General features: G+C 46.4%; 1 protein-coding gene across 1 annotated transcript in view; it reads right to left on the bottom strand.

Annotated features, from left to right (window-relative positions):
- Positions 1-6,208: 6,208 nt before the first annotated feature.
- LOC130131511 (solute carrier family 15 member 1-like) overlaps positions 6,209-16,919 on the bottom strand; it is an 11,164-nt gene continuing 453 nt past the window's right edge. The window contains exons 3-22 of the mRNA XM_056301212.1: positions 16,464-16,605; positions 16,032-16,151; positions 15,826-15,925; positions 13,535-13,625; positions 13,356-13,439; positions 13,005-13,087; positions 12,760-12,846; positions 12,581-12,670; positions 12,330-12,374; positions 11,630-11,662; positions 11,436-11,524; positions 10,973-11,054; positions 10,667-10,783; positions 10,195-10,332; positions 10,006-10,052; positions 9,165-9,269; positions 8,810-8,921; positions 7,791-7,928; positions 7,379-7,486; positions 6,209-7,174 (exon numbers count right to left, since the gene is read on the bottom strand). Coding sequence (XP_056157187.1) covers positions 6,908-7,174; positions 7,379-7,486; positions 7,791-7,928; positions 8,810-8,921; positions 9,165-9,269; positions 10,006-10,052; positions 10,195-10,332; positions 10,667-10,783; positions 10,973-11,054; positions 11,436-11,524; positions 11,630-11,662; positions 12,330-12,374; positions 12,581-12,670; positions 12,760-12,846; positions 13,005-13,087; positions 13,356-13,439; positions 13,535-13,625; positions 15,826-15,925; positions 16,032-16,151; positions 16,464-16,605 — 2,078 coding nt within the window. The 3' untranslated portion in view covers positions 6,209-6,907. The remainder of the gene's footprint in view (positions 7,175-7,378; positions 7,487-7,790; positions 7,929-8,809; positions 8,922-9,164; positions 9,270-10,005; positions 10,053-10,194; positions 10,333-10,666; positions 10,784-10,972; positions 11,055-11,435; positions 11,525-11,629; positions 11,663-12,329; positions 12,375-12,580; positions 12,671-12,759; positions 12,847-13,004; positions 13,088-13,355; positions 13,440-13,534; positions 13,626-15,825; positions 15,926-16,031; positions 16,152-16,463; positions 16,606-16,919) is intronic.

Below are 16,919 nucleotides of genomic sequence, written 5' to 3'. Positions count from 1 at the left end.
GTATTTAAAGAACATGTAAGAGGAAAAAAGAACAAAGGAAAATGTTGCTAATAGCCATGATTTACTATATATGTTTACTTAAGAGTTCCAGAATTTACTACTGTGCTAATGCAGCAATAATGTTGAGGAGTTGCATCAAGGCACACTTGTCAACACAGGGATAGAAAGAATTAAGAAATATCTGATATTTTTGTAACTGCAAAGAGTTAAGTATGGAAATAAGGAATGCTTTATGGATATGGGCACCTGCCTCTGGCAAAAAAAAAAAGAAAGAAAAGAAAATATATATACCTTACAGAAAAACATATGCTACGAAGAACTAGAAAATGTGTACATTTGGTCTCCTTTATCATAGCTGACAGTTTATAGTACTGTATATAATCTTTGCTTGTGTCATTTGAGAATTCCCAAGTTAAATGTAAGCTCCTTCTAAGCTTTCAAAGTGACATGAGAAATAAAGACCCAGTGCTAACTGAGGACTTTGTGTGGTGCATGTTTCAAGCTGAAGACTCTTCTTGAAGAGCCTGGATTGTCTGCCAAGTCCTTATCACCTGCTGACACGGGTTTTGATTTGATAACGTTCAGCTGAGTGAACAAAATATCGGAAACAAACCTGAAGCCCAGATTTGTTATCTGGTATTCGGGTACCGTCGGAATACTGTGATATCTGAATGTATTTTGTGGGGGGAATAAATCGGTTGCTAAAATGCTCCACACTTGGCATGATGCACAACTTGGTTTACCTCCACAGTGTTTTTTAACCCTCTGTATGATGCATTGTAATATGGCCATGGGGCAAAACGATTGTTTGTTTTTTTACCCCCCCCTTTTTTTTTTCTTCTTCCCAATAGAACTAGGCCCTTGACCCTATTTCCCGAGCCGTCCCAGTCGCTGCTCCACCCCCTCCGCCAATCCGGGGAGGGCTGCAGACTACCACGTGCCTCCTCCGATACATGTGGAGTCGCCAGCCGCTTCTTTTCACCTGACAGTGAGGAGTTTCACCAGGGGGACGTGGTGCGTGAGAGGACCACGCTATTGCCCGCAGTCCCCCGTCCCTCGCCCCGATCAGGTGCCCTGACCGACCAGAGGAGGCGCTAGTGCAGCAACCAGGACACATACCCACATCCAGCCTCCCACCCGCAGACACAGCCTATTGTGCCTGTAAGGACGGCCAGAGGTAACACGGGGAGTCAAACCGGCGATCCCTGTGTTGGTAGGCAACAGAATAGACCGCTACCTTCATTTTAAGTACTGTAGGAAATTTTTAAAAATTGGAAAGGTCATTTGGGGTACGTTGCCATAGGGCAACACCATGCGACGATGGACAAAAGTGTTTCTACTCTATAGGGGTTGGTTTCATTACGGTAATGACCACTCTGCACATTTGTCCCTTCCCCTGATATGCAAATGTGGTGGCCAGTGATACAGAGAAATTGCAAAAAAAGTCAATGAGACGAGGATCCTTCAAAATAAGACTTTCATTGACGTATCAACAAAGTCTGAGTCAGGTCTGCAGAGTGACTGAAAATCAGACAAAAGCCTCCCTGTCTTTATACCATTCACAAATCTAGTGAACAATCGACTTGAGTCAGTCAATGTTCTGCTGTTAATCAGGGACCTAGTTGATCAGGACATGTTGGTGGAGCAGGACCCTCTCTATCGATGTAAGGATGACATTAGGATGTCTTCAGTCATCGCCCTTTGACAGTCTAATGGTTGTCTTGATATGCTACTACTACTGCTACTACTGTTTCCTGCATAATAATGGTTACACTTACATGATGGAATGTCACTTATCATACTTTTGGGCTTAAACAAGTTTATCTTCTACTGATGTTATGTCCTGGTTATATGGCCTTGTGCTACTTGCCACACTTGTCACTCTAGTCACATGAAATGACGGATACTCACATGTGCCCTTACGTACTACCATACAAATAAACTGTTCCTTTGCTCAGTTCCCCGCACACACAGATATTTGCGGCGTCGTGTATAGTTTAACATTTCACGCCCACATCTGCTTCGCAGGGGTGGGCAGTCTTATCCAGAAAGGGCCGGTGTGGGTGCAGGCAGTGGCCTAAGTTTCGCTTGAACATGGGGGGGGGGGGCACATTTAGCGGGGGATCAGGGGTCCCCCCCCTGGAAATTTTGAGCATCACACATTTGATTTCCTGCATTCTGGTGAATTTGTATGCACCAATTTGCTCTTTTTCTACATCAATTATTGTGGAAATGTCTTATTTACGTAAAAGAAAAACAACTTTCTAGGTAATTCTGTCATCTTACTCTGTTTGCACCAAAAAAAGCACCGGATATCTTCTGTTACTTTCCTCTTGCTCATGTCGACTCTGTGAATGAGAGTAGTAGATGCATTTGAACTAATACAATACCCTTGGCACAAATTGGTTTGTAGATGTACCTACTATGTTATCTCATGTGCCCGAAATGATCAGTTCAAGTTCATTTAAGCTAACATAAACGTCTAGGGGCTACTGTTAGCAAGCGCTAGCTAGCTAGCTAGTTCGTGAGGGGGTCTGAACTGATAAGCCCAAACACAAGTTATAAACTAGATGAGGCTGTAATTCATCCGGAAATACGTAACAAAATCTAACTCAGAAACCCCAAAGGTAAGAAAGGGTGGTGTACTGGGCTAGACGAGCAAGCTGGCTAGCTACGTTACTTACACTCGCTTACACCATCATTCATGCTCCGGTCTCCTGGTTGTCAGGGGCAACTGCAGGACAGCAACGAGGTCGGCAATCCCAGCGGCAAGGTTAAAATGGTATGGTCCAAGCGTAGGGGTGTGCGAAATCGTTGGGAAACAAGTATTAATGACATTTTAAGTAGTTCGAGACTGTCTGTGTTGTTATTGTAAATTACTAATAAGACACGTCAGCCGCTAGCTAACGGGTCTGACCCCTTTAGCCGAGCGGTTAGTGACGTCACCTTGTGGCGCGGTACACCCCGTATCGAATCCCGCACCGGGCAAGAAAATAACCGGGTACATTGGTGGCAGCGGCGGGACCCGGAAGTGTGCGAGGGCGCGCTTCCGGGGAGGGTGACGACTGTAAACTAGTAATAAGACACGTTAGCCCCTAGCTAACGGGTCTGACCCCTTTAGCCGAGCGGTTAGTGACGTCGCCTTGTGGCGCGGTACACCCCGGTATCGAATCCCGCACCGGGCAAGAAAATAAGCGGGTACAGTAGTTTACAGCAGTAACCCCCAGAACCGCAAAGCGGCACATGTCGACACCTATCGACACAACACCGGTGTTCATCCCAGCACGGCACGACCCGACCCCAGCTCATTCCCCTTTGGCTAGCAAGCTGTTTTTACCCACCCAGCTGCTGGACGGGTTTACCGAAGACGCCTTAGGCAACGGTGGATGCTGTCTTAACCTACCTGATGAGATGCTTCGATGCTTCTTAACTGCAAACGAACAGCAACTAATATAGCGGCGTGTTTGTTTGTTTGTTTGTTTGTTTGTTTGTTGTGGCGGCGTTTGGCCCACGAGACACCAACTTCGTCACAGCGCTTCCTGTCACATGATATAAACAAGGCCGTCATTGGCTACTCTGAAACCCCGCCCCCTTTTGAAGACAGCTGAGGTAACGGTAGGTGGCTAATTGGTAACGCTGGGAGGTCAACACTGTTTTTAATAAATTTGCATAATTAAATGTTATAGTAATATCAGTAGATGTATCAGTTTTAGCACACGAGTAGTATGGTTTGCAGGTACTTGTATTCAAAATGTAAATAGCATAGTATATAAGAATGTAGAAGGCGCCATCTGAAAGGGATTGGAGACTGCAAGGTGGTGACAGGGGAGAACGTGGCTAGGCAGCACCGGATGGTGGTCTGTAGGATGACTTTGGAGACCAAGAAGAGGAAGCGAGTGAAGACACGGCTGAAGATCAAATGGTGGAAGTTGAAGAAGGAAGACTGTTGTGTGGAGTTCAGGCAGGAGGTAAAACAGGCACTGGGTGGTAGTGAAGAGTTGCCGGATGGCTTGGCAAGCACTGCAGAAATAGTGAGGGAGACAGATAGGAAGGTACTCGGTGTGTCACCAGGACAGAGGAAGGAAGACAAGGAGGCTTGGTGGTGGAATGAGGAAGTACAGCAAAGTATACAGAGGAAGAGGTTGGCAAAAAAGTGGGATAATCAGAGAGATGAAGAAAGTAGACAGGAGAACAAGGAGATGCAGCGTAAAGCAAAGAGAGAGGTGACAAAGGCAAAGGAAAAGGCGTATGGTGAGTTGTGTGACAGGTTGGACACTAAGGAAGGAGAAAAGGACTTGCACCGATTGGCTAGACAGAGGGACCGAGCTGGGAAGGATGTTCAGCAAGTTAGGGCGATCAAGGATAGAGATGGAAATGTGCTGACAAGCGAGGAGAGTGTGCTAAGAAGGTGGAAGGAGTACTTTGAGGGGCTGATGAATGAAGAAAATGAGAGCGAGAGAAGGTTGGATGATGTGGGGATAGTGAATCAGGAAGTGCGGTGGATTAACAAGGAGGAAGTGAGGGCAGCTATGAAGAGGATGAAGAGTGGAAAGGCAGTTGGTCCTGATGACATACCTGTGGAGGCATGGAGATGTTTAGGAGAGATGGCAGTGGGGGTTTTAACTAGATGGTTTAACACAATCTTGGAAAGTGAGAGGATGCCTGAGGAGTGGAGAAGAAGCATACTGGTACGGATGTTCAAGAACAAGGGTGATGTGCAGAACTGCAGCAACTACAGAGGTATAAAGTTGATCAGCCACAGCATGAAGATATGGGAAAGAGTAATAGAAGCTAGGTTAAGAGGAGAGGTGATGATCAGCAGCAGCAGTATGGTTTCATGCCACAAAAGAGCACCACAGATGTGATGTTTGCTTTGAGAATGTTGATGGAGAAGTATAGAGGAGGCCAGAAGGAGGTACATTGTGTCTTTGTAGATTTAGAGAAAGCATACGACAGGGTGCCGAGAGAGGAGGTGCGGTATTGTATGAGGAAGTCAGGAGTTGCAGAGAAGTATGTAGGGGTGGTGCAGGATATGTATGGGGGCAGTGTGACAGTGATGAGGTGTGGTTGGAATGACAGATGGGTTCAAGGTGGAGGTGGGATTACATCAAGGATCGGCTCTGAGCCCTTTCTTGTTTGCAATGGTGATGGACAGGTTGACGGACAAGATCTGGCAGGAGTCTCCATGGACGATGATGTTTGCGGATGACATTGTGATCTGTAGTGAGAGTAGGATGCAGCTTGAGGAGAGCCTGGAGAGGTGGAGGTATGTACTGGAGAGAAGAGGAATGAAAGTCAGTAGGAACAAGACGGAATAAATACGTGTGAACAAGAGGGAGGACAGTGGAATGGTCAGGATGTGAGTAGTGGAGGTGACGAAGGCATTTGAGTTTAAATACTTGGTGTCAATTGTCCAAAGTAACGGGGAGTGCAGGAGAGAGGTGGAGAAGAGAGTGCAGGCAGGGTGGAGTGGGTGGAGAAGAGTGTCAGGAGTGATTTGTGACAGAAGGGTACCAGCAAGAGTTAAAGGGAAGGTTTACAAGATGGTTGTGAGACCAGCTATGTTGTATGGCTTGGAGACAGTGGCACTGATGAAAAGACAGGAGGTGGAGCTGGAGGTGGCAGAGATGAAGATGATAAGATTTTCATTGGGAGTGATGAAGAAGGACAGGATTAGGAACGATTATATTAGAGGGACAGCTCAGGTTGGACGGTTTGGAGACAAAGCAAGAGAGGCAAGATTGAGATGGTTTGGACATGTATGGAGGAGAGATGCTGGGTATACTGGGAGAAGGATGCTGAATATGGAGCTGCCAGGGAAGAGGAGAAGAGGAAGGCCAAAGAGGAGGTTTATGGATGTGGTGAGGGAGGACATGCAGGTGGCTGGTGTGACAGAGGAAGACGCAGAACACAGGAAGAAATGGAAACGGATGATCCGCTGTGGCGAGCCGTGACGGGAGCAGCCGAAAGTAGTAGTAGTATATAAGAATAATATTTAAGGAAAAAAAGGCCACTAGTATTAGTATAGAATAGTTTTAGTATATTAGTGTACAATTATAGTTTGCGTATAAGTAATCAGTACAATGTATTTGCACAATTTATAAGCATATTTTGCTTATCTGCTTCAAACTGACTACCCTTTGCGAAATAAAGTGATTCTATTCTACTATATTCTATTCTATTCTATTGCAGTATTCTCTGCAACAACATAGTACACGTCCACACATTTTTAGTCTGTTTATTTAAGAACTTGATGAACAGGCAAGTATTTTTCTCCAAGACGAAAGATAAACTTTGCACAAATCTCAACATGGAAAAAAGCAGCTGGCAACATCAAGTGCAGAATAGAGACAATATATATAATATTTTACAATACATACAACCCAGAGCTTGGAAATAAATACAAATGCTGGAATGGTTACGGTAAATGTGTCAGCTACAAAAGATTATGAAAAAAAAAAGAAAAAGAAAAAATATTATTTTTGCTACACAGTGCAAAAAAAAATCATTGTAAAAAATATATTTACAATATCCAAAGTACAAGTAATCAACCTTAAGTGGATCCACAGGTCAGATTTTTTTTTTGTATAACTTCTGAATAAAAAGACATTTCTCCTATGAATGTGAGATTTAAACTGCTGAAATATGCAATGTTCTCTGCTTTAAGTTTAAAGCTTACCCCTGCAAAGATCCGCCTTACAGCTTAACCATCTACTCCCTATTTCTGCTTTCCTCCTCCAGCAGCTCCATGTCACTTGGGGTCGTCCATCACCACTCCTCCAGCGGGGCGCTGCTAAAATGACCACAGTATTCAACTAAAATGGCACCGATACCCTCATGTCATGCAACGCATAACCAAGCAGCTGTCGCATAAGAAACCGTGAAGAGCCGCCAAGAAAGAATCACTTTAAAACTTGGTCATTTTGGCGTCACGATCATCCTCGTCAGAGCTGGAATCGGAGCCCCTCTTCTTCTCATTGTAGGGCTCCACCGAGACCTTCGTCTTCGTCTTCTCCGTCTCCAAGTACTTCTTCTTCTCCTCTTTGTCAGGATTGAGCTGACTGAACTCAGCCTCTATCTCGGTCGGGTCCATGTAGGTATAAAAGTGGGCCATGATGGCAAAGATGACACACACCGCCACTAGCAGAGAGGAAAAGAGGACGTACTCGGCCCACTGGTGAAACAGAAACACACACACACACATATATATAAACCGTTAATTTTCAGTCTAAGACACAGCCTGGGTAGTGCAAAACATGAACACATTAACGGCTAGAAATTTGATTCTTACAGGGACTACCAATGCTAGAAGTGGACACTTTCACTGTACCGTAAGACGCTTTGATAAAACCTCCATCATATGAGACGTCATACCAACCTGCTCTGGAAGCTGTCCTGCCTCTGCAATAATAAGCACAATGATGTTTCCCATTGCGACTGTCAACAGCCAACCTGCTTGCAGCACTGACTTCATGTTGCTGGGTGCCTGGGGAAAGAGAGGGTTAAATATAGTAGCACTTGCATCAAATTATGAAAGTTTTCAGTAATTTTTCAATTGAATGCATTTACACATACAAATTGTGATTAAAAAAAATGAGGAGGGAAAGAAAATCGGTCAGAAATGCCAGCTAGCAAATGTCCGATTAAAATCGGGGGAAGAGTCAAGAATCATCAACAACAGACTATCCACTCCCCTGTTATACACAACGCCTTCACAATTCATGTTTTCAAAGTTACGAATGCTTTCCAAAGCCAGGCGAGTTAAATATTGGGGGAAGATAGCCAGTTACCTGACAGTAGGAGAACTCCAGGCCAGTGACAGAGAAGACCACCTCCCCAACGGTCATGAGGAAGTACTGCGGGATCTGCATGGCCATGTGGATGGTGTTAGGGTTGATGTCTAACACCGCCTGGATGCTCTCTTCACACTGGAGGAGACATAAAGATACACAGATGTGTCATACGTCATTCGAGGGGCAATTCCAATTTCATAATATTTGCATAACTGACCATGAGATTTGTAGCCTGAGTAGGATTTGTCACATGCAGCTCCAAACTGGTAACAGACAACCAGCTATGGTCATTCTGGTATAATGTGTTCAACAAAATAGCCAAATACAGCAGCTGTGATCAGTGTTTGCAATCATTTCTTCCGGGATAAATGAACATTTCAATTGAATTTCAATCCCAAATTGAAATCTGAATCCCAAGGTGAATCGTACCAAAGACTTTTCCCCTGACTCCATTTCAGCTTTTATACGAAAAAAAGCAAAACATGAGAAAATACTAAGTGGCATGGAGGGTTTAAGGAAAAGGGGTGGGGTACGTTGCACAAAATGTAATGGGATTGTAATCCCTCTAAAACCGAATTGGGATTTAGGGATATCCAGATTAAATTTGATTTAACTCGACTTGACTGTTCCCACTCCTTCGAAACATGCAGCCGTATGTCCATGTTAGTTCTTTGATACATCATGTAGTGCAACCCGGACGCATCATCAGTAATGAAGCTGGGGTCATCAGGTGTTTCGAGTCTTAACATCAGACACCCTCGCTCGAGCGACCCAGTGGGGGGGTGATCAAGCCCCGACTTGTGTCCACGTAGCGCATTATGCCACGTGTTACCCCTCTTCCCCCAGAGCCCACATATCCCCAAGAGTCCCTGGACCTGGTGTAGAGACGGGCCTGCAAAGCCCCTGCAGCCCACTTCAGCCGGCTCAGTGGGCCTTTCCACCCATTCCTCCGACACTCAGCTACCACATCTGCATACATGTCATTACCAAGTAATGTGGCAGACAAGGTGACTCACCATTGGACCAAACTTGAACGTGGTGGGAATGACGATAGTGTAAGCACTGCCGAAGCCCAGTGTCTGACTATAGGTACAGTTGTCCTTTCCGTTACTGATGATGAACTCTGCACTGGTAGACACAAGTAAAACAAAAAACCAAATGAACTCATAGAGAACAGACTGAAGCAAGAGACATTACACGAGCATGGTCTCTCTTTCTCTGCATCTGTCTGTGTTTCTAGTGAGAGGCATTTTGAAGTCAGTCTTTGCATTTAATCCATCGATCTCTGTCTCTTTCAAATCAGTGGTACTGTATACGGCACAATGGCTGGATATACATATACTCATATACACACCGGTGAGTTAGACTTACTTTCCCTGTGGTACCGACACGGGGGTTGACATGTGCATTTCGCTAATCCCAAATTTCCGTGTACCCGAAGTCACATTCAGTTCTGACCTGAAGCCATTTACAAATCTAAAGGGAAAAGTATGCAACAGACAGAAAAAAGGAAATGTAAGAAAAGAAATTAAAAGACATAAAGATGGAGCAATAACATAGTATAGGAAGATCAAAATGCAAGGTCACTGTGTAACTCTCAGTAGGCTGAAGATCCAGTCAAAGGTAATGGAGAACACATGTGCTTTAAGCCTGGCCTGAACGGTGGTCTCAGTTTTACAGCGAGACTAAAAACATTCAGACTGGTTTACCCTTTTTTTTTTGGGGGGGGGGGGGGTTTACCCCTTTTTTCTTCCCAATTGTATCCCGCCAATTACCCCCCTCTTCCAAGCTGCCCTAGTCGCTGCTCCACCCCCTCTGCCGATCCGGGGAGGGCTGCAGACTACGACATGCCTCCTCTGATACATTTGGAGTCACCAGCCGCTTTTCACCTGACAGTGAGGATTTTCGCCAGGGGGATGTAGCGCATGGGAGGATCACGCTATTCCCCCCCAGTTCCCCCTCCCTTCCGAACAGGCACCCCGACCGACCAGAGGAGGCGCTAGTGCGGCGACCAGGACACACCCACATCCGGCTCCCCACCCGCAGACACGGCCAATTGTGTCTGTAGGGACGCCCCGACCAAGCTGGAGGTAACACGGGGATTCGAACCGGCGATCCCCGTGTTGGTAGGAAACGGAATAGACCGCCACACCGCTCGGACACCCCTGGTTTACCCATTTTCCACACACACCTAACATTTTTTGCCACTTGCCTGATAGCGTTGGCGCCCTGCTCCGGCTTCGAGTTGATATCAAGAAACTAGAGATAGAAAGCAGAGCGCAGATACCTCAGAGCCTTGTCCCACAAGTCTTTGCACATTTAGCAGAAAATAATGAGAAAAAAAAAAGAGTTTTTTTAAAAGTACCCCCCCCTCCCCCTCCCTTCAGGTGGCCATGCTCACCGTTCTGGTTCTCAGACTGGACCCTTCCTTAAAGATGATCTGGGTCTGTCGGGTGCCTTGCTCAAGCTCCACTGTGGTTTTGTTGCGTCCCAGCGTCAGATCAAATGGCGCATCAAATGTCATGTATTCACCAGAGGACTGTTGAGGGTTCAAAAGGATCGCCACAATTGTCAAATTCAGTCTGAACTTTATTCTGAGCCCTCCGCTGATCACAACTATGGCCAACCATGTCCAATAGTGTTTAGACAGACCTTCATCTCGACCATGATGACCATCATCATCACACACGCTCACACTGTGCCTTAACCTTTCTCCTAAATGTCTATTGTACAAACATCTCCTTTTCTGAAAAGCTTCTCATTTGCTAAATAAAAGCATAATAATCTTCTAAAATCCACTGCTCTCTATTTGGCTATAGCACGTAATCTGGCTCGAGCCTGTGTACTTGGGCACATTTTGGCTGGGACGTTACCTTGAAAGGAGCAATGGTCAAGTTCTCGTGCCCGGCAGTGATGGAGATCTCTTGGTTAACCATGTTGATGAACTTCACTTGGCCCTCGCTGCTGGATGGGAACTGGGGCAAGGTTTGCTACAACAGGAAGAAGGTCATGAAGGAGGGGTTAGGAGGCCTGCAGGAAATCACGTGCGAGGTTTCACGAGTCTGTAACTGTGCATGTGCACACGCTTATGTTTGTTAGTATATGTGCGTTTTTGTTGTGTGTACAGTATGTGTGTGTGTGTGTGTGCGTGCATGCACACGTGTGTTTGTTACACTCACATCAATCTGTATCTGAACCAGGGCGGCGGCAATGAAAGCCAAAGCAGCCATGAACATTCCTACAGTCATTCTCTTTAAGGGACTACATAACAGACACACACACACACACACACACACACACACACACACACACACACACACACACACACACATTAATTTATATCCCTAACTCTACATATCTTGCACATTCGCTGCTATCATTAGATGTAACTATTGTACTGTTAAATGTATTTCTATCTGTTTTAGAGTCTTGTTTTACTTGGTTTCTGTCTGAACTATCTATTTGGAGGGTAAGAGAGCTGAAAACGATCCAAAAGGGACGCCACGGTTTCAGAAATATACATTTCTGACACTGCGGCGGTGTGGGAGTGGAAAGATCCTCAGCGGGGGGGTGATTTAGCCCGCCTGACCATTTTCCACATCACACCGCCTCTGCAGCCCCGAAACAGAAACAGCAACTCACGAGAAGTTGATTTTGCATTTGGCGATCAGCGGGTAGACCACGCTCTCCATGATAGGCACCATAACCAGGATCAGGATGGCGTTGACAGTCTGGAGAGAGAAGACGTAAAGAAATCAGTTTGCTGAACGCCTCCTTTTACCCGGTGGTGTTCAGCGACACCCGTTGTGTTTTTGACATGTCGGCCATCATCTCACCTGCATTTGGTCCGGCTGGACTGTCAGGATTCCCTGTGAGGAGAGACAAAGGACGTCACTTACACAGTTATCTAGGACAAGCCAGATCTTCACATTCATTTTCAAATATCTTCCAAAAGTACAAACAATTATCATTTATCTGGATATATTCTTTGAAACAATCTCATAAGAATTTTATAAAATGAAAGCATTTCCTTGTTTATTTTATTTATTTATTTAGGATTATTCCCCCCCTTTTCTCCCAATTGTATCTGGCCAATTACCCCACTCTTCCGAGCCGTCCTGGTCACTGCTCCACCCCCTCTGCCGATCCGGGGAGGGCTGCAGACTACCACATGTCTCCTCCGATACATGTGGAGTCGCCAGCCGCTTCTTTTCACCTGACAGTGAGGAGTTTCGCCAGGAGGACGTAGCGCGTGGGAGGATCACGCTATTCCCCCCAGTTCCCCCTCCCCTTCCCGAACAGGCGCCCCGACAGACCAGAGGAGGCGCTAGTGCAGCGACCAGGACACATACCCACATCCGGCTTCCCACCTGCAGACACGGCCAATTGTGTCTGTAGGGACGCCCGACCAAGCCGGCGGTAACACGGGGGCTTGAACCGGTGATCCCCGTGCTGGTAGGAAACGGAATAGACCGCCGTGTCACCCGGACACCCCGTTTTTTTTGTGTTTTTTTCTTAACTCAGACAGATACTTACAAAGTCCCCGTTCATAGTGGTGGCTTGGAGGGTCCACCTGGAGCCCTGTGGAGAAGACACAAACCTTTATTATAAAGGAACTATCTTACTGCGGGGTATATATTTCTGTTCGTCTTCGCCACGAAGGAAACGAGGCCATCAGGTCTCTGGCGAAGGATGCCAACCATCTGTCAGTGACCAGGGGGCATATTTAGGATGGGCAGGTTCACACATACTGTGTGTGTGTGTGCGTGGTGTTGGTGGGGATTTACCTGCTGGTCAAAGAGAGCCCAGAACATGGGCAGAGGGATGTAGAGAAACAGCACCTTCAGCACCATCTTCACTTGGGCTATGAGCAGTTTCTACACCAAAACAGAGCAAAGAATTAGGCCCCCAGTGTGTGTGTGTGTGTGTGTGTGTGTGTGTGTGTGTGTGTGTGTGTCTTTCTTACATCATATTTTTCCTCAGCCCAGTCCATCCAATGGCTCCTCTTGGGGTACTCCTTGCCGCGATGTCTGAAGCGGTTCTTGATGGCGAACTGCAGATGACAGAGGGAAGATTCCCACACACACACATCAGCAAAGTGGGAATTTTTGCTACGGTCACTCATTCACGGGGAAATAAACGGGAACGCCGTGGATCTAATTGACTGTGCTATTGACTATGTCAAAGAGAAGCCAGAGAAGTGTGTTTTACCCCGATGCACTTGCAGACTTCCAGCATGATGTTTCCTTTAGGGGCAGTCTTGATGTACATGCCGTTACCGGCGATGAACACAACTGGGAACACACACAGACACACAGATGTTCAGTTTATCCCCATTGTGCACAACTGCAGCAGTTCGTCAGGGATGAAGCGGAGGGCGTCTCTCAAAATAAGCTTCCACATGGATCCGTTTCGATCAAAACTATCAAGTTCTCCGTCATTAGGAGGTGCTTTTACTTTCCACGGGACTTCAGTATGAACTACACCACAGACCGGCTGAGTCTGTACTTCAATTAGCTCAACTGACAACGGTACAACGTTTAGAAAAGAGGTTGTCCTTACTGAGAGCCACAACCATGAGGGCGGCAGGGACGCCGAAGGCCAGCGGGTAGCACTTCTGTAAAGTGTGAATGCCACACTCCTGGGCTGGAGACCAAAACACACATACACACACACATTACACACAAATACACTAATATTCTGTCATAGTGTCTCTTGTTCGTTGGTGTTTTGGGGGTTACCTCTGAGAATGGGGGTGATGACGGTAGACAGGAGACTGCCGGCGTTGATCGACAGGTAGAAGATGGAGAAGAAGGTGCTCCTCTGCTTCTCCTAACCAACACAGCAAGCAGATGGCGAGTCTTAAGAAAAGAGGCGGCCATTTCTATTTCTAGCTGAGATGCACTGTGCAGCAGACAGACTGCGGCACCGATCACCGAAGGGGCTCGGGGTTATAAACCAGTCAACACTTTCGGACACACGTGCAGCTGAAGCATTTATTATGGAACACCGTGTTTTGCTGGTTTAATCCGTAAGGCACTGTAATCTCTGTACACGGCCCTGACTGAAGCAGTAAAGATACTAAAGACTCACGGTTCAATAGATGTGCTGATGATCACAGGTTAATGAACAACAAACTGCAGTGCAGCCACTGATAACTGACAGCAGGTGCTGACTCAGACGAGATATTACACAAATGCAAGGGAGGCATCTTTTAAAATGTGTGTGAGTGAGTGAGAGTGAGAGAGAGAGAGAGACTGATTGAGTGAGAGGGAGAGAGTGAATGAGTGAGCAAGTGGGCGAGTGAGAGTGAATGAGAGCGAGCGAGTGAGTGAGTGAGTGAGTGAGAGAGAGAGAAAGAGTGAGTGACTGAGTGAGAGAGAGTGACAGTGAGTGAGAGAGAAAGAGAGAGTGAGTGAGTGAGAGAGAAACTGAGTGCATGTGATTTTGTGTGCACAGTATGTGTGTGTGTGTGTGCGTGTTCATGTGTCCACATTTGTGTGTATATGTAAAGAGGAAGTAAGGGTAGCTATAAAGAGTGGAAAGGCGGTTGGTCCAGATGACATCCTTGAGGAGGCATGGAGGTGTTTTGGGGAGATTTAGATACAGTGTTAACTAGACTGTTTAACACAATCTTGGGAAGTGAGAGGATGCCTGAGGAGTGGAGAAGAAGCATACTGGTACCGATTTTCAAGAACAAGGGCGATGTAGAACTGTAGCAACTACAGAGTTGATCAGCCACAGCATGAAGATATGGGAAAGAGTAATAGAAGCTAGGTTAAGAGGAGAGGTGAGGATCAGCGAGCAGCAGTATGGTTTCATGCCACAAAAGAGTACCACAGATGCGATGTTTGCTTTGAGAATGTTGATGGAGAAGTATAGAAAAGTCCAGAAGGAGTTACATTGTGTCTTTGTGGATTTAGAGAAATTATACAGCAGGGTGCTGAGAGAGGAGGTGTGGTATTGTATGAGGAAGTCAGGAGTTGCAGAGAAGTATGTAGGAGTGGTGCAGGATATGTATGAGGGAAGTGTGACAGTAGTGAGGTGTGCGGTTGGAATGACGAATGGGTTCAAGGTGGAGGTGGGATTACATCCAAGGACTGGCTCTGAGCCCTTTCTTGTTTGCAATAGTGATGGACAGGTTGACGGACGAGATCAGGCAGGAGCCTCCGTGGACTATAATGTTCGCGGATGACATTGTGATTTGTAGTGAGAGTAGGGAGCAGGTTGAGGAGAGCCTGGAGAGGTGGAGGTATGCACTGGAGAGAAGAGGAATGAAAGTCAGTAGGAGCAAGATGGAATACTTATGCGTGAATGAGAGGGAGGAAAGCAGAATAGTGGGGATGCAAAGAGTAGAGGCAACAAAGGTGGATGAGTTTAAATACTTGAAGTCAATTGTTCAAAGTAAGGGAGAGTGCAGATGAGAGGTGAAGAAGAGTGATTTGCTACAGAAGGGTACCAGCAAGAGTGAAAGGGAAGGTTTACAAGATGGTTGTGAGACCAGCTATGTTATATGGTTTGGAGATGGTGGCACTGACGAAAAGGCAGGAGGCGGAGCTGGAGGTGACAGTGTTGAAGATGCTAAGATTTTCATTGGAAGTGATGAAGGACAGGATTAGGAATTAGTATATTAGAGGGACAGCTCAGGTCGGACAGTTTGGCGACAAAGCAAGAGAGGCAAGATTGAGATGGTTTGGACATGTGTGGAGGAGAGATGCTGGGTATATTGGGAGAAGGATGCTGAATATGGAGCTGCCAGGGAAGAGGAAAAGAGGAAGGCCAAAGAGGAGGTTTATAGATGAGGTGAGGGAGGACATGAAGGTGGCTGTTGTTACAGAGGAATATGCAGAGGACAGGAAGAGATGATAACGGATGATCCGCTGTGGCGACCCCTAACAGGAGCAGCCAAATATATATATACTAGATAGATAGATAGATAGATGTGTGTGAGTGCATTGTTTAGTGCTAGTTATTTTGTATATACGTATGCGCAGGTGTATTGATTGTGCCAGGGTGCCAATACTCAACATACCTGGTGGTCTTCGAACTGGTCTCCACCAAAGGCAGCTACACAGGGTTTGATACCCCCTGTACCCAGGGCAATGAGGATGAGACCCACCATGGACAGGGCACTGGGACAAACCGGGGACAGAACACATCACGGTGTTAAAAGGAAGAACGAGTGTTTGTGTGTGTGTGTGTGGCTGACATCAAGTCTTATGGTTTTTTGAAACTCACACATGGAAATCTAGGTTGTCGGGGACCCCGTCCCTGTCTGCGTCCATGATGTCATGAATGGCACTTATGGCCATGACGACCTGTCCCAGCGTGTAGACGATGGACAGATAGATGATTGTCCTGCAGAGAGAGAGAGAGAGAAAGAAGGAGGGCGGCCAGGATGCATCCAGTCAATCCATTTTTCTTGAGACACAAATACTGATAACAGGTGGAACGACTTTTTTTTTGTCAATCTAAAAGACTGAACGATCACAAGGGGTTTATATCGAATCCTTTAACACTACTAATGGAGAGCTGTACTATTTACGAGTTGAAGCCAAATGATACAACTGAGAAATCCGAATTAAATCCACTTGGGTTAAGGAAATTTATTTTTCATCTTTTTATCCCTGTGGCAAAACAGGTGTTTTTCACACGGGTCTGCAAACTTACTTGAACTTGCCGAGCCACGAGTCAGCAATGATGGCTCCCAGGATGGGCGTCAGGTAGCAGAGAGCCACAAAAGTGTGGTAGATGGAGGTGGCCAGGTCATCGTCCCACCTCAGGAAATACCTGAAGTAGAGCACCAGCACCGCTGGAGGGAGGGAGGGAGAGAGAGAGAGAGAGAGAGAGATGAGAGGGGGAGAGGGAGAAAGAGGTGAGTGGGGGGAGCGGGAGAGGGGTGAGAGAGGGGGAGAGAGAGTGGTGAGAGAGGGGAGAGAGTGGTGAGAGAGGGGGCGTGAGAGAGAGGTGTGAGAGAAAGAGAGAGAGAGGTGAGAGAGAGAGAGAGAGAGAGAGAGAGAGAGAGAGAGAGAGAGAGAGAGAGAGAGAGGTGAGAAAGAGTGTTAAACAAAAAGGCTAGAGAGACCATCCACTGCAACAGGACAGATGGGTCCATGTTAAGAGCAG

The sequence above is a fragment of the Lampris incognitus genome, chromosome 21 (assembly GCF_029633865.1).
Source record: "Lampris incognitus isolate fLamInc1 chromosome 21, fLamInc1.hap2, whole genome shotgun sequence".
NCBI lineage: Eukaryota > Metazoa > Chordata > Actinopteri > Lampriformes > Lampridae > Lampris > Lampris incognitus.
Note: the sequence above shows the minus strand (reverse complement) of the source record. Positions and strands in the feature narration are given on the sequence as shown.